Source organism: Miscanthus floridulus, chromosome 3 (genome assembly GCF_019320115.1).
Source record: "Miscanthus floridulus cultivar M001 chromosome 3, ASM1932011v1, whole genome shotgun sequence".
NCBI classification, from domain to species: Eukaryota; Viridiplantae; Streptophyta; class Magnoliopsida; order Poales; family Poaceae; genus Miscanthus; species Miscanthus floridulus.
In genome coordinates, this window is record NC_089582.1 from 135,751,334 (window position 1) to 135,773,903 (window position 22,570).

Consider the following 22,570-nt stretch of genomic DNA (forward strand, 5'->3'; position numbering starts at 1 on the left):
CTTATGTTTGCCCTGAATGCTATTATGTGATGCATCTCATATTACCATTCTTTATATTTATGCACTTGCATCTTGCAACTCATCTAGGTATGCTAGATGAACCATGTGAAGGATGTGATGTTGGAGCCAAACTTGAAGATGGTGTATGGTAGACCTATCCCGAAGATGGAAGGACTGGACAAGTGCTAGGATGGGAGATACTCGCCAAGCGAGCGTCATCTAACAAACACTGACCTAGTGTTGGATCACAGGTAAGTCCTGGAGCATTCTAAACCTCCTATGTTTTTACAAATATCACTTGAGTCCTTTATGTTTGATGTATTAGGTTATAAGAGTTGATTAGAACCACTTAATGCATATAATTTCCTTGTCTAGAAATATACATTTAACCATGTGTAGGTCCAGGATTGAATATATGCTTAGCCATGCTTAGACCGGTAGAAGTCGAGTGATTTTCTATAACCTGCGAGATATAGGTGGATACCTAAGCACAATTGGTTATATTTGCTATCGTGGAAAAGAACCATGGGGTAATATAAATGGAGGCTGGGCAGAGTCTATGTGTAGGTTGACTCATATGATTCCGTCTATGTCGATTAAGGACCGTACCATTGTTGGCCCTTCTGACAAGATTGAACGCATGCCTATCACTTAGCTGGCTGAATAACTCATTCCGGCCGCAAAGCTGAGTAGCTCAACTCAGGCCGGGCCCCGCTCTATTAGAGTGCGCACTCTGGACGGTAGTAAGGATATGCGGGGAGCCAGACGTGAGGCCAAGGGCAGGCCAGGCTTGAACGTCCTGCCAGCTGGTTGTTCCTAATTGTGCAGCGCTGGGTGAACCCATGAAATATGGACCTAAGTTGTACCAAAGGTGATCTAAGGCTATCGTGGCTGGTAGACCTGGGTTTGTGTTAGAAATAAATTCCCAGCTAGTTGAAATCGATTCGGATCGCCGTATCTCTCGGACAGTGAGAAACTTGGCTAGCTCCAACATCGTAGTAATTGGATTATGGAATATGATAGTTCTGATGAATATGAAAATCTTACACCTGCTAAATGATATACCACATGTTTGGCACAGGTTAGCTGCTAATCTAGAGATGAATAGCTATAATTAACTTGATGACCAAAGTATAATTATACAACTGAATTAGTCATTTTTATGTAAAATGTTGTCAAGCTAGCTCCACTTATAAATCCTTGCATAATCCTTGGTGTCACTTTATTTTTGGTTTATGATGGGTAAGTCTAGCTGAATACATTCGAGTATTCAGGGTTTATCCCACCATGTTGCAGGTGAAGTTCTCGGCCTGCTGAAGATGGTGGTTAACCGCCAATGAGCTCGGTGACTCTATATTTATTTCTCATCTATATGCTTTTATCCGAGGATGTCACTTATGCTAGCAATATAATCGGAACTTATATTAATGTAATCATTTAAAAGCTATGTTGTTTTCACTAATCGGTTTTAAAACCCAAACTTGGACTATTATTTGTGAACCCATTTGTAATATTATTTCTACCGCAACTCTGTGTATGTGATGCGTATTTTCTTAATCACACGATCTTGGTTGTGATGTTGATTTACTGAGGTCCTTCGTGACACTCGACGGACTACCGGGTTTATATAAGTGAAAGTATGCGTGTGTCAACGTGTTAGCAGGGACAGACATACTTGATCTTGTATAAATTGGGCGGTTCTATCATAAAACGGGTCGGATGTTTTGCCTCCCCGAACGGGCCACGACCCATCATAGGTAAGAGGGATACAGAGCTAAAAATGCTCCTACGATCCGTATAGGCTTAGGAGTTCGAAGGTTGGCCCATCGATGGGTTCGACAACCACACCAGGCACGCTAGCGGCCAGTACCCAGGTGCATGAGCGCTGCAGGCATCCTGACCCATGTTCGAGTCTCGACCGGATACGATCCATTGCAAGCTCTAGTTTAGTTTTGATGAATTGATGAAACCCTAAGTGCTAACCTAGTTTATCAAGTGATCATGAGATATGTAGCACATTCCAAGTGGTGAAGCAAATGAAGATGATGGCATGATGATGGCGATACCATGGTGATGATCAAGTGCTTGGACTTGAAAAGAAGAAAGAGAAAAACAAAAGGCTCAAGGCGAAGGTATAAGTGGTAGGAGCCATTTTTGTTCTAGTGATCAAGACACTTAGTGAGTGTGATCACATTTAGGATCGATAGCTGTACTATTAAGAGGGGTGAAACTCATATTGAAATGCGGTTATCAAAGTGCCAGTAGATGCTCTAACTCATTGCATATGCATTTAGGATCTAGTGGAGTGCTAACATCCTTGAAAATATTTGTGAAAATATGCTAACACACATGTGCACAAGGTGATACACTTGTTGGTTGGCACATTTGAGTAAGGGTAAGAAACTTCATCGGTGGAGTGTCTACCCATAGAGTGCGGATAGTCCAATGGCACCATTGACACACTGTACAGAAAAGATAGGTTTTCACAGAGTGCATCGGACGCTGGTCTCAACTGGACCAGAGCGTCCGGTCAGTGGAAGCAGTGAAGACACTGGAGTTGATCTTTGATCGAATGCTGGGTCACTTCATGATCGGACGCTGATGGGGTGCATCTGGTCCCACTGACATGGCGGCACACAGAAGAGACATTGAGTGACCAGACGCTGGGTGAGTCCGATCGGACATGACCGGACACGTCCGGTCGTGATTTTTCATGAGTGGAACCTTACTGGAAATGATTGGACATTGGGGTCCTTCGTACAATCACTTTGAGCAATGCGTCGGGTCACTACTTAAATGTACTGATGACCATTGAGATTGGACGATCAGCGTTTGAAGCCGATGACACATGGCAAGCATCGAGCGACCAAACGCTAGGGTCCTGCATCCGGTCGACCTGACCGGAGCATCCAGTCACCCCGAGTTGTGCCCAGTGAAGGGGTACAACGGCTCTATTTCATAGGGGCTTCTATTTAAGCCCCATGACCAGCTCTAGCTCACTCTCTTGACCATTTTGCATTGACATAGCAACCTTGAGTGTTTGCATCTAGAGGCACTTGGTGTTCATGTTTCACTATGGGATTCGCTTGTTACTCTTGGTGGTTGCTGCCACCTAGATGACTTGGTGCAGTGAGGATCATCAAGTAGAGGTTGGTGATTGTCTCCGGCTCCGATCGTGGTGATTGTGAGGGCTTCTTTATCTTTTCTCGGTAGAGAGCCAAAAGGTACTTTAGTGAATTGCTCATGGCTTATATGATCCTCATCTTGTGTTGGTTGTGTGGCACCCTATTGAGGGTTTGGCGTATGATGCCAATTAGCACGTAAACCTCCAAGTGAGTGTATTGCCACAACGAGGACTAGCTTGTCGGCAAGCAAGTGAACCTCGGTAAAAAATCATTTTGTGATCATTTGATTCTGAGGTGATTGGTCTTCATTAGTATTCATTCTTGTGATTGATTGGTTCACTCCTCGACTCGGTGATATCACCATCTTGCTCACTCTCTTTACATTACCGCAAACTAGTTATCAAGCTCTTTAGTGTAGCTAGTTATGAGAGCTTGTTAGTTTGGTTAGTGTGGCTCTTTAGTTAGCCTTTGAGAGCACACTAACTTAGTATAGTGACATAGCCATTGTGTGGTTAGAAACTATAGAAATTAGAATTATGGTAGGTGGCTTGTATTTTTAGTAGGCTAGCGCAACACTTGCTTCGCCTCATAATTATCTAACCGGTTTGCTAAGTGTTGTTGTGGAAATTTTTAATAGGCTATTCACCCCCTCTAGCCTTTAGGACCTTTCATCCATGGTTTTTCTCAAATAAGGGCAGAGAGCCCTCGGGACCGGTTGAATGGACCCGAGAACTATATGGATTGACCGCTGAGAATCTGGAGTCGGTCACCAGCTGACCTAAACTAGACCCCCACGAATGGGATGCCAGGACCCCGCTCGGACTAGCCTATTAATAGCTCACCGAGCACCATGATTCGTCCATAGAGGAAAATCATGGCACAGCTCAACCCCTCTGTTTTTATCAGAAAAAAAATGCTTGAGGGAAGACGATCACAAACAAGCCAACCCTCGATCGGACCCCTACTACGGGTGGGGCTCGAGGAAAGTTGGGCTTGCAAGAAGACCGAACACACGGTCGCAAAACAACAGACCCCCTATAGGGGTTGGAATTAGGAAAGACATTTTCTTACCCACCAAATCTCACGGTTATACCCTCGAGGGGTTCGATCACGATGAAAGGGAATCGTCGTCCCCAGGACACGCTGTGGGTGACAAAAGAAGGCCAAGGCCCTCAGAGTCCTCCCGTTCAAAAAAGCCTCCGAAGGAGCATTCTACTCCTCTACAGGCTCAGAGGCTACTGTCGAGGACCAATACTAGGGTACTCGAAGAGGAGGAGCTAATGGTCATCAACATTGGTTCATCTGAGCAGTCAAGAGCACGACTATAGCTCCAACTGACCCCCAAGTGCGTGAGCTCCACCTTGCTCAACCTCTGGGCAGGGGGGGTGCCTCGCCCGACCTCTGGGGGTGGGCTCCACCTCGCCCGACCTCTGGGTCGAGGGCCTCGCCTCGCTCGACCTCTAGGTCGAGGGCTCCGCCTCGCCTGGTCTCTAGGGGCGGGCTTCGCCTCGCTCGACCTCTGGGTTAGTTTCCCTGCCTCACCCGACCTCTGGGTCTGGGGCTCTATCTCACCCGACCCCTTAAGCGTAGCTCCTGATGGAAGCCCGTACCACCGCCAACCACTACGAGCCAGAAAGTACAACCCAAGGTCAAACTTCTGGCATCGTGCAGGGAGCGGGCACATCTCAACATGACCCATGCCCACGACATGTCACTCTAGGAAACTCACATCACCAACAGTGACGGACGCGTGGTCACTATGCTGCCTACTCCCTGTACGGCCGCTCACCAGCATGCTGGTTCACCGCGTCACCCGTTGGGATAGAATGGGACGTCATGACCCGCTGACAATGCCGAGGCGTGGCATCAACGACGAATAGGCGCCCGGTGTGGAGCTGTCCCTGTCACCATCTGCAGTGTTGGCGGGACCCACATAAAGGAAAAGAAAGGCCCGACAGTCCTGAAAGCCTTCCTCTCCTTAGCTTTTCTTCCTCTTTCTCTCTGTATAACCTTCTCTTTCCGTTCGTCTATAAAAGGGAAGCAGGACGTCCCAGGAGGGGGGGCGGTTCACCACTCTACATAGCTGTAGACATCAAAACACACGCCCTAACACGCCTTAGGAGCACACGCATATCACAGACTTGGGACATGTCTCTCTCTCGCTCGTTTGTAACTCCTACTACAAACTTTCAGTGCTAGTAACATGAGCATCAACGACGAACTGGACGTAGGGACTTTCTGCCCGAACCAGTATAAACCTCGTGTCCTCTAAGCATCCCATCCGGACCAGACGCGCAATACTAGAAATTTACTAGTTGGTAACTCGAAACACCGACACCATGAAATGTGAAAATTGGTAGAAACTTTGTGAATAAATCTTATAAAGTTATTACTTGATTTAGTTTGCAAGATGTTTGTCTCCCCACTTTCATGAGAATAAACATTTTAGAAGGCAATATAATGATACTGCTCTTGTGTAACCTATTTGGATCTAGGCAATACAAGCCACGTTATCTTTGTAGATAACCATTCAATGAAGTCATACATGTTCATGTAATACTTGAGAATGAAGAGGGAAAGTAGCCACTAGAGTCAAGTATGATAACTCCCATGAGAACTTCACCTTTATAACATCAGTATATGGTTTGGCATTATGGGGACTAGATAGCCATTATCTCGGTACCCAACTATGATTATATCTTAAATTTATAAAACAATAAATTCAAGATCCTTTATGCATGTGAAAGCACAATTTCTAAAATGGAGTCTTCTAAAAGAGCAGTTGATCACTAAAAAAATGATTTATAACAAGCCTAATGTGACAGACTGAAAATTTGGTGATAACAACAAACGGGATGTAGCTTCCTAATAAAAACATAGGCAAATGGTGAAACCTTGTTTAAATAAGAGTTGATAAAAAAAAGTTCAATGCACCAGATTTACAGCATGATAAGCCCACGTAGAGGGTTATGGACCTAAGTGATACGGCATACAAAGTTTATGGACTCAAAAAGCCATTTTAAAAGTTGATGAACCTAACTGAAACATCTTCACAAGTTAATGGACATCTGGTGTATTTAACTCTTTATAAATAATACATCATGGCCAAAAAAATGGAAAACTTGTTTGCATTGAACTGTCAAAAAAAAGGTCAGATTTGCCTCCCATATTAGAAAACATCTTTTTTTTTTATCTCAAAACTGTTTATTGGCCGACGAGATGTCACACATTGGATCCAGTGGCATGATATTACCTTATTAGCCGCAAGGGAGATAAAAAAATAGATTTTATTGAAAAAAAAACTAGAGAAGTTATCTTTTGAAAACTTATTCATTTTTTCTAGAAATTTTGTGCAATTAAAAATTCTAAATAGTTTAATCCTAGAAAATCTAAATAAAAATTTTAAGTTCAAAAAATATGAAACCAGCTTAGATTTTTTTTTCTAAAATCATGCTATACCATGTAGTGATTAGTTTGAATTATTTGAATCTTATAAATAGTCTCCTTTTGTTGTTTACTTTTTGCTATATTTTCTATGTTGTTGACACAAATTACGTAAGAGCTCAAGTGACTTTGATGACAACACAACTAGAATGCAATTACAGGTAAGAATTAATACAACACTTCCAAACAGAGCCTTATAGGGTAAAAAACAAATGATCTTAAAAGGTAAAGGGTGGCCAGCATGTGAACATGTGGTCTATAGTTTTTTCCCCGAGAAATACATGTGGTTTCATCGTGGGGAAATAAATAAAAAAATAAGGAGGTAATAGTTCTCCTTTTTTTTAAAGAAACGTGATAGGAATTCTCCTAGGTGTTAAAGTCCATACTGTGCCGGTGAGTTGGGCTTCTGGCCCGAGAGTTAAAAGCCCAAACTGAGCAGGCGAGTTGGGTTTATGGCTAGGTCTGGCTTAATTGGATTCCGAAATTGCTCAAAAAAAAAAAAAAGGATTCCGAATCGAACACAGTAGGAATAGCGGTAGCCGGTTGCGTTGCGTGTGGCAATAAAACCGGGGTCTCCGCTGCCGCCGGCCGTCGCTACCCTTTCTTTTAGGGAATTCCTCACGTGCTATTAAAATGATTGTACCATATGTTTTTGAAAAAGTTTAATGGTCTTCAACACCATTACTCTAATTTTGTTGTGCCCTTCATACCACCGCCGTTATTTTGGACTTTTACGCCGTCAAACTGTAGGTGTGAAATGTTGAAAATACCCTTATGGTTAAATATGTCATTAATTTTTTTGAGCATCTTAACGACTTCAAATAAAAAACTCAAAACTAGAAAGTTATAGATCTCGTCGAGATCTATAATTTTCATATAAAAATTATCTTCATTTAATTTCATAAAAAATAATTTGATATGATTAATATATCTTAGAAAAAATAATATCTTTTTTACGGAATTAAATTAAAATATTTTTTATTTGAAAATTATAGATTTTTCTAGTTTTGAGTTTTTTTATTTAAAGTCGTTAAGATGCTCAAAGAAAATTAATGACATATTTAGATACAAGGGTATTTTCGACTTTTCACACCTACAATTTGACGGCGTTTGAGCCTAAACTGACGGCAGTGGCATAAAGGACAAAAAAAAAAAAAAAAAAAAGTTAAAACAGTGGCCCTTAGGACCGCTTAATTTTTCTAAAAACACACTAGGCATTACAATTTTTTTTTATGACACACGAGAATCTCCCCATCGCACCTGCTGCGATGGGAGCTGGTGACCGTGACCTCAAGAGGAAGAAAGCGAGCGCGTCGAAGACAGAGAGTGGTGACGACAACGTCAAGAAGATCCAGGCGATGTCTCTGTTGGCGACTAAGCCGGCCACGGCCGGGGCCGGGAAGAAGAGGAAGAAGCTTGTCAAGACAAGACTACCGCAGGAGCTCGTCGACGAAATCATGACTAGGCCCGTGACGCCCTTCCCGGTGATCCCTGATGAGTTGGTGGCCGAGTTCTCTGAGGAGTGCCGAGCAGCCTTTGCAATGCAGAAAGCTGACATTGAGAAGCTGATGGCCGTCGACGCCGATATCATCAGGCAGTATAAAGACAAGGGCTACGCGGAGGTGGAAGAGGAGGTCACTGACAGTGAGGAGGGGAAGGTGGAGGATTAGGGAAGAGGAGGAGGTTACCGAAAACGCAGAGGAGAACCCTAGATTATGATCATCTGCTCAATTTCAGATGTAATTCAGTTGTTCAGTTCTGTTTGGATATATTCCTTGAAATTTGACCTGGCTGTATGGAATATTATGCAATTTCTGTGTTGTTGTGACTCTGTTTGTCTGGATGCGGTGCCAGGGAGCAGCAAATATGTTGCTCGCTGAATCTTCGATGTTTATAGTAAGATGCTGAGATCAGCAAGCCACATTGTTTTTGTTCCCATTATTGTGCGTGGGATAATCTTTTATTGTTCCCATTTGTGGTTCAGAATGACGTGGAGCTCCAATCTATTCAACTTTTTTAACGTGATGAAATGGTCTTATTCTCTTGTTCATCAAGTGTTGTTTGATGATAGTCCGGATGCTTCTTTTTGTTAGACAGACATCATCTTCTGATGTCCACAATCACTGCTACAAAGGCAGCCCAGTAGTGGACATGGTCAGAAAGTTGATGATGGTAGATCTGGAAGTGGAATCAGAGTAGTTGGCAAATAGCAGGTTATGAGTTTTGATTTATGAATATTAAATAGTCTGCCAATATACTTATATAAATTCTTTTGTATTACTGATAGATTGATGGTACTGCAAGACCATATGCTCAAATTTGAGTAATGGAGACCTGGTATCGTCCAAAGTCTTATACTACCTCCGTTTTCGTTTACTTGTCGCCGAATTTTTACGGTAGCAATTTTGACCATACGTTTTTTTCTACAAAAGATTTTTAGATACATCAAGTTTTCACATATATGATTCTTTATTGAACATACTTCATTAGTGTTATATACATTGAAGTATCTAAGATTTTTTTAGAAGAAAAAACAGATGGTCAAATTTGCTACAGTAAAAAGTTGCTGACAAGTAAACACAAACGGAGGGAAGTATATTCTAAACTGAAGGAGTAAAAGCTGATAAATGTTCGAACTTTAGAAAAATCCATATGGATGGGAGTAAAAACTTGTAAATTCATGCCCCTACAGTATTAAATGTACGGGCTTAAGACATTTTTATTTTGTACTGATGGCCTCATGATACGCCGCCTCATGGCCTCATATAACCCTGTATAGAATTGGGTGCTTACTTCAAACCAAACATCTCCTTAGACCTTGTTTGACTGCACTCTAATCCAGTGGCGGAGCCACCGTCCGCGGGACCCCGAGCGGTAGTCCGGGCTCGACGTCGGCGAAGTGTAAAGGGATTTGTTGTTTGTATGAAAGAGGAACACTGTTTTCTATAAATATTTCTGCATAGTGACAATAATAGCCTAGGCTCCTAAAAGTTTCTGGCTCTGCTACTGCTCTAATCTACTACAATCCACATGGATCGAGAGGATTGAAGCCTAGCCAAACAAGACCTTAGATTGGAGTGTAGGCAAACAAGGCCTCAGTGTTCCCGGGTAGGCACATTTTCTGTTCACACGGTAAATTTGTGCTTCAAATGGTGAAATGGAACAGTAAAGCATCAGTGCAACGAGTGTTGTGTGGATAGCATTACCAAGCCACATCTTGTTTTTTCATTGGGTAAAACAAGGGGAAAAATCGTCTCATAGAAGATGAAGAAAAACTATCTGCTCATTTTTCAGTTCCATAAAAATACAGTAGCAAATGTTTATAGAGCACAAACATGTCCTCCAGTCCCCCAGGTCCCAACCCCAACAATACACCCGTTCAAATCTTTAAACCGAGAGTGATCATAAACGAAGAAGAGATGTATGATGGCGTACCATGCGTTGCATCCTCAACCAATAACTCAAGAGGCTTCACAGGTTTCAGCTCTTTCACCTTTTCTTTTGCACTAACCTGTGTTCTCAGCATTTAGCATCACACACCAAACCGAAACGGGACGTGGCACAGAAAGGCAGAAAAGGAGTTTGCACCAAAACCGCTGCCGACCTGGGGGCAGGTGTCGGTAGAAGTAGAACCGATCATTTTCCCTTTTTCTAATCGCAATCATGCTTCTAAAAGAAAAAAAGCTTTCGCAGAGGAAGTCAACAACACAAGATCAGAGCCTGATCTCGATTCCTGGACTTGTCACCCACTACATCGTTGAGCAAATCGCGTAGAACATCACTTAGTAGTCCATCTTCTCACAAGGCTGGTGATCTTCAGCTAATAAAAGTTTCACAGTTTATTGCTATAGGTAGAACAGTATAGACCAGGGCGTAAAAAGCCCTGGAGTTTCTCGCCATATCTTGCACACCCTGCATCATGCCCAAAATTTTGGTTCTGCGCAACTGCGCGTGCATTATTCAGAGATGTGCAGTCTACTAAGAAACTCTGGACCACACTTACTCATCAGTGTTATGTATGTACTCCTGAATTCTGTTGAAAACTAGAAATGCAAGTTCTTCTTGGACCCGTGCTTGGCCTTGATCATCTGGTTCAGGGCCTTCACGCACCGGCGTATCATCCCCATCGACTTCTTCCCTCCCTCGGGTCGCTTTATCACCATGGCCAGTGTCGTGCCGCCTGCTGCTGCTCCTGATCCTGAAACCTTGTGATCAGCAAGGACACTCTCTCCACGGTTGCCTAGCTTGCTGGTAGGCATTGCCTCGCCGGTTGGAAGCTGCTTCTGTTGTATAAGCTCCTGAAGGGAGAACCGGGGCACGTTGTCCACAAGACGTGGTGGCGTGGCTACTTTCTTCAATGCTTGGAATTGCTCTGGCGCCTTCTGCTCAATGTCATGGCGTTCCTGCTGAGACTTCTGCTCCTCCTCGTCTTCAGATTGTGATTCCTTCGGCTCCTCAGCTTGGAATCGGCCAGGTGCAGTCTCCTTCTCAATTTCTTCAAGTAGGTTTGGTGTCACCAGGTGCTCCTCGACTTGGAATCGCTCTGATGCAGTCTCCTTCTCATCTTCTTCAGGTAGGTTTGGTGTCACCAGCTCCACGTTTTGGAATTGCTCTGATGCAGTCTCCTTCTCATCTTCTTCAGGTAGGTTTGGTGTCACCAACTCCTGTTCTTGGTATTGTGATGGCAACTCATCTTCATCCTGATACTGCTCTGGCGTCTTCTCTTCGTCTAGATACTGGTCCGGTTTCTTCTCATCATCTTGATATGTATCTGGTATCTCCTGCTCTTCGTCTGGATATTGCTGTGATTCCTTCTTCTGCTCATCTTCATATTGCTCTGGCATCTTTTGCTCATCATCTTCATACTGCAGTGGTACTTGTGGAGTCTTCGTCTCTTCATCTTCATTCGAACACAGCCTCTTCTGCTCCGCATCCTCACATTGCTGGACTGCCTTCAGCTCTTCATCTTGGCATTGCAGAAATGCCTTCAGCTCTTGGTGGCGATGCTGTGCCAGGGACGGTGTATACTGATCTTGAAAGCAGGCTACCAGGCTTGTCGATCGCCGAGTTCGCCTCGACATGGCAATGTCGAAGCGGCGAGACTTGCTCACATCTAGTTCGGTGGCCATTGTCTATGGTCTAAAGAGTAAGGCCACCAGAGCACCAGAAAGTGTGGATTTGCATCTTCTCTTGTGGTGGAGTTATAATGTCCACAGATGTGTTCAATTGAGCAGTCCGTACAGGGAACCAGTGAAATGGTGAGGCGTCACCTTCAGAGGTGAAGTCCAGTTTGGTCATTTGTAAGATCAGTGCCTGTCGTGGTAGCTTTATCATCCCTACATGAAGTGAGATCCAAGTTAGCAGCAGTAGGCAAGTGACAATTATTCTGCCATAAACATCTGTGCAAGCGGTAGAGTCTTAACGCCTGTGACCGGAAGGTCTCGGGTTCGAGTCGCAGTCTCCTCGCATTACACAGGCGAGGGTAAAGCTTGCCACTGACACCCTTCCCCAGACCCTGCACAGAGCGAGAGCTCTCTGCACTAGGTACGCCCTTTTAAACATCTGATATCTTTGTGCTTTGCTGGATGGCAATATGAATTTATTCTGTCCAAGGAACGCCTAAGAACTAGGGACAAAGTTCTGGAACCAAGGAAAATTACCTGTGTAACTGAAGCCTTGTCCAACAACACCACCCAAATGATAACCAGCAGGATTTGGTTTCAAGTGAAAGATATGAATGGCATGCTTTACATACTTTTGACTGCAGAAAATTAATCTATCATTTGTACAACTGTAACGTTAAAGGTTGTTGGTTTCTGAACATTCCGATGATTTAAGTTTTTCCTTTCAGTATATGAAACTGACATCCTCAACCAACGGCAGGACCTGATGCCAGTTTCAATAGAAATCATTTTTAGAAATAAACTCGGATAGCAGGTTCTGAAGAGTTGCTTGTGCAACTTTGGCATAAGTGCAAAATCTAAAGAGATTACCCTTCACCTAAAAGCAGCAATTAAATAACACTCAAGCATAAAGTACACCTTTATGTCACAACTCACATCAAACAAAACATGGCTCCTTTGCCAACATTCACCATCTCAGGCTTTTTTACAAGGTCAATCGTGCTTAGATACAGACAGAATCCCCTATCTTGCAAATCTCATTGTCCACTCAGCTGCTATTTCATCGTGTTTAGCTCTATCAGTCAGATACTGACGTGAAATGCTCATCACAAGTGGGCTGTCTGCAAAAACAAAAAACATAACTTTAGCCTGTCAATTGAATAAGAAAATGTAAGGCTTTCAATTGTTGAAGTAAAGTAGAAAATATGTAAGTAGGCTTAATTTGCACCAGAATCCATGATTGTTTACAGAAGGTAGTACAGCGAATGGTAAGTACATGGATCTGGATTGCTGATGATGTCTTTGATGGCCAATAACACCTTTGAAATAGTGAAAGCTGGACTCCAGCCATCCTTCAGAATGTCCAAATGCACTTTACCAGTGGAATCAATATTGCAGTGGTAAATCCTTGTTTTGAAAGTTACCTGGGAGAATACCAGCATAACACACAGTCGGAGTTGTTATTAAACTAAATGTACTCAATTTGAATAGATTTCACCAGAAGAGTAAAACAATTTGTGAAACTTACAATATTAACATGTGAAATGTCAAGTCATGATTAACATTGGTAACACTACGTACATAAGTATAGATCTGACAATAACGTCAAAGAGCGTTGGAAAGATATTTTGAGAACACAAAGCAAAGCCTTTCAGTCCAAAGCAAGTTGGGGTAGGCTATTTTGAGAACAGAGGACTCAAAAACATATTGTAATACTATTATATCTGGAACATCACATTAATAGCTTTAGTAGTTTAGTATGGTAGTTGCAGTAGTCTGAATTAGCTACATGAATAGTTAGTTCCAGTGTCTGGTCATGGTAAAACTGTGCCACTGAAGATTAAAATGGTAGGTGAAAGACAAAAAACAAAATGGAGGTCGGCTGTTTCTGGTCCCTCATATGTCAAGCAACCTGTCAAAAGTCAGAAAGTAAACATGAAATAGATGGTGGCAGTGTTGCCAATTACCATCATATCAACAACATGAACGGGTGGAGTCTTTTTTTTTTGTGACCGTGACATTGCACGTTTTTCATTAAGAGGAAATGCTAGTTTTTAGTCTTCCCGATTACCATATATTACAAAACTATTTTACCACCAACCAGAGCTGCTAAACAGGCAAGCAATACTGGAGTTATTTGCTCTCAACAAGCCAGCTAACGACAAGAAATGTGAATAGCCCGCCGAGAGTGGAGTAGTGGACTACGCATTTAGAATCACTTCCCTGAGTTAGCAGACTCTCTTATATTCTAGCCAAGATAACAATATGTCACTGTGTGTTAAGAGGTGATGTCAAAAGTACATGTTATAGTGGTAAGGCTTTGACTGAGAAAAAACAATTGTAGGATATCTTTGCTTACAAAATATTAAAGCAAGTTAGGACAAAAAAAAGAAAGAGAATATCTTAGCAGGCTGCTTTCTTTCTTTCTTTCTTTTAAAAAAAAGCAACAACAGTAAACTAAAAACTTCATATAGTTTTTCTTCATACATCAATATCGTACCAAGAAGACAAAAACATCACACTTTCAGTACTTCACATGAAAACGTAACAACACCGCTTTAGAAGAAATAGGCTAACTTTAGTTAGCAGCAAAGAAAACTATCTTTTAGCATGTAATATTATCTGATTAGTTCCATTCCTCGCCATCAGACACACGCCTCCCTGCCAATATCGTCTGATGAGGTGCGGTCATGTGTCACTTCTAGAGTTATCTTCATTCTTGACAGAGAGCTGAACGCACTTTTATTTGTCTAGGCCAAAGTAAATCTTGGTAAACTATTGTTTTCAAGTCAAGTTTCCCCCCATAATACGATAGATGACAATTGAAATTTGATGGATATAAGGCTTCAAGGACAATCGACCCTCTGCACTTTATAAAGCATAATGAAGTCATCATTCTGTTAAAACACTGTGTGCATGGTTTTCTATTCAGTTTCCTAGGAAGAACTGTAATGCAAATTCAGGATCCCAAGGGCAGAACAATCAGAACTAGAACTAGAAACTATTACCAGCCTAACTGTTCTGATCTCCCACTTGATTTTTTCTTATAAATACTTTCTAGTACTTTGGCGGTCACGGGCACCAATCATCACAACTGAGCGTGGCATACAAATTAGTTAAAGCTTGTCCATTCAAAAAGAGTACGAGAAGCAGGAATCATGGGATTAGGTAGAAGGTATGCATAACAAGAAGAGGAGAAATGTCAAGTTGGAGCTTAAGTTTTCGCTTTTCAGGGCCACATCAAAAAAAAAATTCTGTACTAAGGCACTAAGCAGAGATTTCCCAGCACAATTCAACAGCCAGTGTCACATAGAAGTACATTAATAGCAAAAATGTGAATTCTTACCATGGGAGGTTTGAAGGGATAATCAGGAGGAAACACGATGTCAAGGAAAAATACCCCTCCTTCATATGGCGATCCTGCAAGACGTAAATTATGTGTCAACTCAACCCGCACTTCCATGCTTATTTCACAGCTCAACTTACAGCACCTACTCTAAAAATAGCAGCAGCAATCTTTCAAAAAAAAAGCAGCTTGTTGAAGTGAGACTGCCATCTAGCGCACTAAAATTTCCACGAGCTTTGGACTGTCTCTAACGAATTGGAGAATCGGAGAGGAGGGAGCTCTTACCTTGGGGCCCGATGATGGTGGAGAGCCAGTGGTAGAGGTTGTCGCCCTTGGGTCCCGCGGAGCAGTCGGAGGCGTTGAGGTCCAGCAGCTCCTTCTGTATCCGTTTCCCAGATGAAGACACCGACGTCCCGCCGCTCGACCCCCACGGCCGCACGCTGCTCCCGCCTCCACCACCGCTTCCGCCGGGGGCCCCGGCGCCGGCGGCGAAGGGGAAGCGGGAGTTGAGGAAGGAGGAGGACGAGGACATATCCGCCGCGGGGCTCAGATTCGGTGACCGCTCTGGAAATGGCAAGTCACCGCGGGACTTCACTGTCCAAATCCACCGTCGAGAGAAGATCTAATGGCTGCCAGCGTTCCCACCCAAAGACAGTGGTTTTCCGCCCGTGAAGACAGGCGGGAGCGGCTCCTTTTTCGCGTGCGCCGCAGCCCGCAGGTGCCGGTGAAATTTTTGCATTTCGGTCTTTTTGAAAACATTTTTTATAAAAAGACTTATGTCAAAACGTTTGTTGAAAATAGATCATTTTTATGCGTCTTAGAATATGACGCCAAGGTATGAGGGTCGGCGTCGACTGACACGACACCGAGGTCTTGCCACGTCACGGATGACCCCGGTCGACGACGACACGATGGCGCATGGGGTCCGACACGTCGGCGTTGTGTCAGCCAACGCCACAGGCCCAACCTCAACGCGATGAGACTACACGCCGAGCTATTGGCACCATCCGGCGCGCGGCCCAGGTGGCCCAACAACGCTTCGTGGCCCAATAGCTCGGCGCGGGGTTACTTAACGCCGAGCCACCAGACTCGCGCGGCCCGACTCAACGCCGAGGTATGTACTCTTGAAGCCGCGCCGCGGCCCCCTTCTTCTTCCTCCCTCCATTCTGAAAGCGCCGGCGCTCTGCTCTCTCTTCGTCTCTCCCACGCTCCTACGAAACCCTAACCCTCAAATGCGACCCTAGATGCCCGGATCTCGTCTCCCGAAGCTTCCTCGAGGTAATGGTCCCTCCCCTCCTCCAATCTATCCGCGTAGATGTGCTTACATTGTCTCTAATCATGTGGAATCATGGGTGTATGGTGTTTTGATATATGTGTATTTACATTTGCAAAATATATGGCTTAGATTGATTGAGTGCATTGTTGTTTAACTATTTTATGTACTGAACATGTTAGGTTAGTTTGGTTTCTAGTTATTTTGGTCATTAGGGTTCTTGGTTTATTGTAGGTGTCATTAGGATTAATTATTTGTTGGTCATTAGAGTTAGTATGTATTTTAGTTATTTGTGGGTCATTAGATTTCAATTTTTTATGACTTGAAATAACCCTAATGACCAACAAATAACTAAAATAACTAAATGCAAATACACATATAACTAAAATACATATTAACCCTAATGACCAACAAATAACTAAAATACATACTAACCCTAATGACCAACAAATAACTAACCCTAATGACACCTACAATAAACAAAGAACCCTAATGACCAAAATAACTAGAAACCAAACTAACATAACATGTTCAGCACATAAAACAGTTAAACAACAATACACTCAATCAACATAAGCCATACATTTTGCAAATGCAAATACACATATACCAAAACACCATACACACATGATTTCACATGATTAGAGACAATGCAAGCACATCTACGCGGATAGATTGGAGGAGAGAAGGGACTATTACCTCGAAGAAGCTTCGGGAGACGAGATCCGGGCACCTAGGGTCGCATTTGGGGGTTAGGGTTTCGTGGGGGCCATGGGGGGATTTGGGAGACAGAGAGCTGACGCTTTCATAATGGAGGGAGGAAGAAGAAGGGGGCCGCGGCGCGGCTTCAAGAGTCCAGACCTCGGCGTTGAGTCGGGCCGCGCCGAGTCTGGTGGCTCGGCGTTAAGTGACCCCGCACCGAGCTATTGGGCCACGAAGCGTTGTTGGGCTGCCTGGGCCGCGCGCCGGATGGTGCCAATAGCTCGGCGTGTAGTCCCACCGCGCTGAGGTTGGGCCTGTGGCGTTGGCTGACACAACGCCGACGTGTCGGACCCCATGCGCCACCGTGTCGCCATCGATCGGGGTCGTCCGTGACGTGGCAAGACCTCGGCGTCGTGTCAGTCGACGCCGACCCTCATACCTTGGCGTCATGTTCTAAGACGTCTAAAAATGGTCTATTTTCAGCAAACGTTTTGACATAGGTCTTTTTATAAAAATATTTTTAAAAGAGACCAAAATGCAAAAATTTCACGCAGGTGCTGCCCGCCTGCCGCCCCCTGCGAGGCCAAGTAGAGGTGGAGGTCCGCGGACTGCCTCCTTGGTCCTGGACGCCACCGTCCAGGAGTAGTTCACATACATAGAGCAGTAGTTATAGTAGAGTCAAGTCTTTCCAATAATGCTTGAGAGCACTAGCTCCAGCATTTCGTGGATCTTACAGTACTAGTTTGTCTACTCCTGCTTAGGGCTTGTTCGGTTAAGGGTGATTCTCGACAGAAATTATTTCTGGTGAACGCTTAGGTTATACTTCCTTATCTGTCCGAGGAGCCGTACAAACGAGGACTCTCCCTAGTATATCATAAGCAATCCTGGTTGAAATAATTCCTGATCATAAATTCCCGTAAACCTAACAGGCCCTTTTTGAAAGGAACATTGCCTTGACTCGAGTTACAGCACTAGTTTGTCTACTCTCGTGAGACTGGAGTGCCTTGCCTTTGAATTTTGTTTCTACTCAAAAGGTATGACACGACTGAACAAATGAAAGTGCCACAGGAGATTTGGATTGGGCTGATGCAATTTACTAGAGCATCTTCGCACTGAATTGGCCACATACAAGCTGAATTTACAGGATCTTCCACATTGAATTGTCCACTGAACTTTTTTCTTCACTGCTACTTCGTTCCAGTGGCGCCCTTCTTAACATAACGATGGACAGGTGTTATCTCCTGTGAGCTGTGACATTGCACAAGCCTAATTTTTTTTTATTTTTTTTATTTTTTTATTTTTTTTTACGAATGATAGCATGACTCCATTGAGAACGTTTTCCCTCCGTGTCGGTCTTCTATGTCTCCCACCTGCATTTTACTCTATTTTGCTTTGCAAACACATGAGCTGCTATGTCTGGACTGCTGAAAAACAGCTACGCCTGAGGTGCGTTTTGCTATCAAACAGGCTCGGACGTCTGGACGGATAGGGCGTCCGGACGGCCACACCTGCGAACCGTTTCTTGCGCCGTTTCTTGCATCACGTGGGGCCCGTGCCATCCCGAACATCACCAGCGTCGGGAAGAAGGCGAGGGGACAGTGGACGCCCAGCCAGTGCTGGGAGGAGGAGATATTGAGGCAAGGCAGCAGAAATCGAGGAGGAAGATATAACACTCGATTTATTTTTGAAATATTAAGATACAACACTTAAGGCAGATGAAACACTTAAAACATGCATATAAAACATTTGCAAAAACCACGCGGGGCCCGTGCCGCCCCGAACATGCAGCATCGAGACAAGGGGAGGGGCGGCGGATGCCTAACCGGCGGCGAGAGGAGGAGAAGATACCAAGGCGAGGCAGCAGAAAGTGAGAAGGGAGATACAACACCTGATCCATTTTTGAAACATCCAAATACAACGCTTACAACATACGTCTGAAGGCATATGAAACACTTATAAAAACGCTTGAAAAACAATTAAAAATCATTGTAAAACATATACAATATCTAGATAAACACTTGCAACATATGCAATATCCAAATTGTGAGCGTATGGCTCCCGGTATCCACAAGACAAGACATGGACCGCACCATCAGAGGTGGCCCGACCGACAAGATCAAAACATGCACGACGCTGCTCGGCATGCGCCGCAAGCTATTGTATAGTACCAAATAGAATACTTTCCTTGTAACCATACCCCTCCAGAGTATATAAGGAGAGGCAGGGGTCCCCTACTCGATATCTCAATACAATACATCAGAACACATGATGTAGGTACTACGTCATACTGATGGTCGAACCTGTCTAAATCTTGTGTCTTGGTGCTTGTGTCATCATCCGGTTCCTGATTACGCGCACTTCCGCCGATAAATCTACTATCGTGGGATACCCCTCGGAGGACTGCCGAGCATCTTTTGTCGACAGTTGGCGCGCCAGGTAGGGGATCGTGCGCGCTGATCCCTGGCGAGATGGCGTAACTCAAGATCAACATCCTTCGCGGCAAATCGGTGGATCGCGTCGACATCCTTCGACAACCACGGCACACGTCTTCGTACGCGGATTGACACCGCCAAGCTCCGACTACGTCCGTCCTACTCTAACACGAGATCAACTTCATTCCAGCCGTCAAGCGAGCTGCTTGCGTCGCTGACTAGATAACGCCATACGCCGCAGACCAGACGTTCGGTCTAAAGCTAAGTCACAGCTTTAATATTTTCTAAATATTCTTCGATCTTTGTATATCGCCATAATGTTTTTTCGAGCTGTTTTCTCCATATTTACTCTCTAAACGATTTTTCGAACCTCCGAACAGTCATATTGATGCTCGGACGCTTCTAGAGACGACCCTGTCTTCGACTCCTCCCTACACATGCTACGGGCTCTGCGCTCTGCGTTATGGGTGGTCGGCTACGGTTCCTTGGTCACGCATGTTCCTTCTACACGTGTACAGGCTCCGCGCTCGACGTTATAGTTAACAGGCTAGCTAGGGCTGGAGACTCAGCTACACACTAACTGTTCGGACAATTTGTATTAAATAAAAATATATCTTCACACCGCCGAGCTGCATACGCTATTTTATCATTATTGCTGATTTTTCTCTAGAGTTTATATATTTTTACATTATGTACTACCTGTTCTACATATTTGTATTGCAGGATCATTGTCCAGGTGATCGAATCACCTGGTACTCGGACTTTATCACCGATCAACTGGTCGGACCGCTAGGATCACCGACTTCGTTGCTGACCAGTTGATCGGACTGTTCGTCGGTCACTTTTGCTCAATGCTCACTTCGCCGCCGACCAGTTCGTCGCTCGTGCTTCATCACCAGCTATGTCGGTTACTCCTCGGCCCTCGGAATCTTCGTGCTCGAGGACTAAGTAGACACACTTCACCCCACTTCACCTTGCGGACATCGCCTACGTCGGGAACTCCTTGCTGCTCGGACATCGCCAGCTACGTTAGGAACTCCTCGCTGCTCGGACGTCGCCAGCTGCGCTAGGAACTTCTCGGTGCTCAGACATCGCTGCCTATGCCGAGAACTCTTTGGTGCTCGAACGTCGCCAGCTGAAAGGTCCTAATGGCTAGAGAGGGGATGAATAGCCTAATAAAAATTTCTACAACAACACTTAACAAAATGGTTAAACAATTATGAGACGAAGCAAATGTTGCGCTAGCCTACTCAAAATGCAAGCCACCTACCATAATTCTAGTTTAGATAGTGTCTATTCACATCATAGCTATGACACTACCCTATGTTAGAGTGCTCTCAAAGACTAACTAAAGAGCCACACTAACCAAGCAAACAAGCTCTCACAACTAGCCGCACTAAAGAGCTTGACAACTAGTTTGCGGTAATATAAAGAGAGTGATCAAGAAGGTTATACCGCCGTGTAGATAAAGGAACCAATCAATTACAAGGATGAATAATAATGAAGACCAATCACCTCGGAATCAATGATGAACACAATGATTTTTTTTATCAAAGTTCACTTACTTGCCGGCAAGCTAGTCCTCGTTGTGACGATTCACTCACTTGGAGGTTCACGCGCTAATTAGCTTCACACGTCAAACCCTCAATAGGGTACCACACAACCAATATAAGATGAGGATCACACAAGCCACGAGCAATCCATTAGAGTACCTTTTGGCTCTCTGCCGGGGAAAGGTCAAGAACCCCTCACAATCACCACGATCGGAGCCGGAGATAATCACCAACATCCGCTCAACGATCCTCGCTGTTCCAAGTCGTCTAGGTGGCGGCAACCATCAAGAGTAACAAGCGAATCCCACAGCGAAACACGAACACCAAGTGCCTCTAGATGCAAACATTCAAGCAATGCACTTGAATTCTCTCCCAGTCTCACAAAGACGATGATTCAATGATGGAGATGAGTGGGAGGGCTTTGGCTAAGCTCACAAGGTTGCTATGTCAATGAAAATGGTCAAATGTGTGAGCTTCAACTAGCCATGGGGCTTAAATAGAAGCCCCCACGAAATAGAGCCGTTGTACCCCTTCACTGGGCACAGCGCGGGGTGACCGGACGCTCCGGTCCGATCGAACGAACACTGGCCCTCAGCGTCCGGTCACGTGATACACGCCACATGTCCCCTACTTCAAATACTGTTCATCAGATTTCAACGATCATCTATTGACCGTCTGCAGCGCCCAAACTGACCAGATGCTCAGCCTCCAGCGTCTAATCGTTTCCAGTAAGGTTCCAGAAACAAATTTCTTCGATCGGACGCGTCCGGTCATGCTTGACCGGACCCTGCCAGCGTCCGATCACACAGTGACTTTCTTCAGCGCTGCCCGACAACAGGATCGGACACTGGACCTCAGCGTCCGGTCAGTCCAAGACCCAGCGTCCGGTCGATGACCGATGCTGGCGTCTACGCTGCCACACTTGACTGGACGCGCCGGTCCCTCTGAGACCAGCGTCCGGTCACTCAATGACTAGCAAGACTAAGTCATTTTCACCTCTAACTTCTTCACCCTTACTTAAATGTGACAACCACCAAGTGTGTCACCTTGTGCACATGTGTTAGCATATTTTCACAAATATTTTCAAGGGAGTTAGCATTCCACTAGATTCTAAATGCATATGCAATGAGTTAGAGCATCTAGTGGCACTTTGACAATCGTATTTCGATACGAGTTTCACCCCTCTTAATAGTACAACTATCAATCCTAAATGTGATTATATTCTCTAAGTGTCTTGATCACCAAAACAAAATAGCTCCTACAATTTATACCTTTGCCTTGAGCTTTTTGTTTTTCTCTTTCTTCTTTCCAAGTCCAAGCACTTGATCATCACCATGGCATCACCATCATCATGTCATGATCTTCATTTGCTTCACCACTTGGAATGTGCTACCTATCTCATGATCACTTGATAAACTAGGTTAGCACTTAGGGTTTTATCAATTCACCAAAACCAAACTAGAGCTTTCACCAGCTACGCGGGGGATTCCTCGGTGCTCGGACATCGCCAGCTACGTCGGGGACCCCTCGGACATCGCTAGCTACGTCGGGGACTTCTCGGTGCTCGGATGT

At 44.4% G+C, this 22,570-nt stretch overlaps 2 protein-coding genes across 3 annotated transcripts; both read right to left on the reverse strand.

Moving 5' to 3' along the window:
• Positions 1–9,900: 9,900 nt before the first annotated feature.
• LOC136542533 (uncharacterized) lies at positions 9,901–12,415 on the reverse strand. The gene is made up of 2 exons (XM_066535025.1): positions 12,230–12,415; positions 9,901–11,905 (listed from the first exon to the last, which is right to left on the reverse strand). The coding sequence occupies exon 2, from the start codon at positions 11,696–11,698 to the stop codon at positions 10,613–10,615; it is 1,086 nt and encodes a 361-aa protein (XP_066391122.1). The 5' UTR covers positions 11,699–11,905; positions 12,230–12,415; the 3' UTR covers positions 9,901–10,612.
• A 149-nt stretch (positions 12,416–12,564) lies between these two features.
• On the reverse strand, positions 12,565–15,618 carry LOC136542534 (constitutive photomorphogenesis protein 10). Of its 2 annotated transcripts, none has more exons than XM_066535027.1 (4): positions 15,324–15,618; positions 15,039–15,112; positions 12,921–13,116; positions 12,565–12,813 (listed from the first exon to the last, which is right to left on the reverse strand). In XM_066535027.1, the coding sequence occupies exons 1-3, from the start codon at positions 15,568–15,570 to the stop codon at positions 12,937–12,939; spliced, it is 501 nt and encodes a 166-aa protein (XP_066391124.1). In that variant the 5' UTR covers positions 15,571–15,618; the 3' UTR covers positions 12,565–12,813; positions 12,921–12,936. The 2 variants fall into 2 exon arrangements, with proteins under 2 accessions (XP_066391124.1, XP_066391123.1); XM_066535026.1 differs by having other exon boundaries at positions 12,969–13,116; positions 15,324–15,617.
• Positions 15,619–22,570: the final 6,952 nt, after the last annotated feature.

Coding starts and splice junctions, on each gene's coding strand:
- LOC136542533 (XM_066535025.1), bottom strand. CDS start 11,698: ATGGCCACCGAACTAGATGTGAGCAAGTCTCGCCGCTTCGACATTGCC.
- LOC136542534 (XM_066535026.1), bottom strand. CDS start 15,570: ATGTCCTCGTCCTCCTCCTTCCTCAACTCCCGCTTCCCCTTCGCCGCC. Junction 13,117..15,038: donor ATCCCTTCAAACCTCCCATG/GTAAGAATTCAC, acceptor GTATTCTCCCAG/GTAACTTTCAAAACAAGGAT. Junction 12,814..12,968: donor CATCAGCAATCCAGATCCAT/GTACTTACCATT, acceptor TTGTTTTTGCAG/ACAGCCCACTTGTGATGAGC.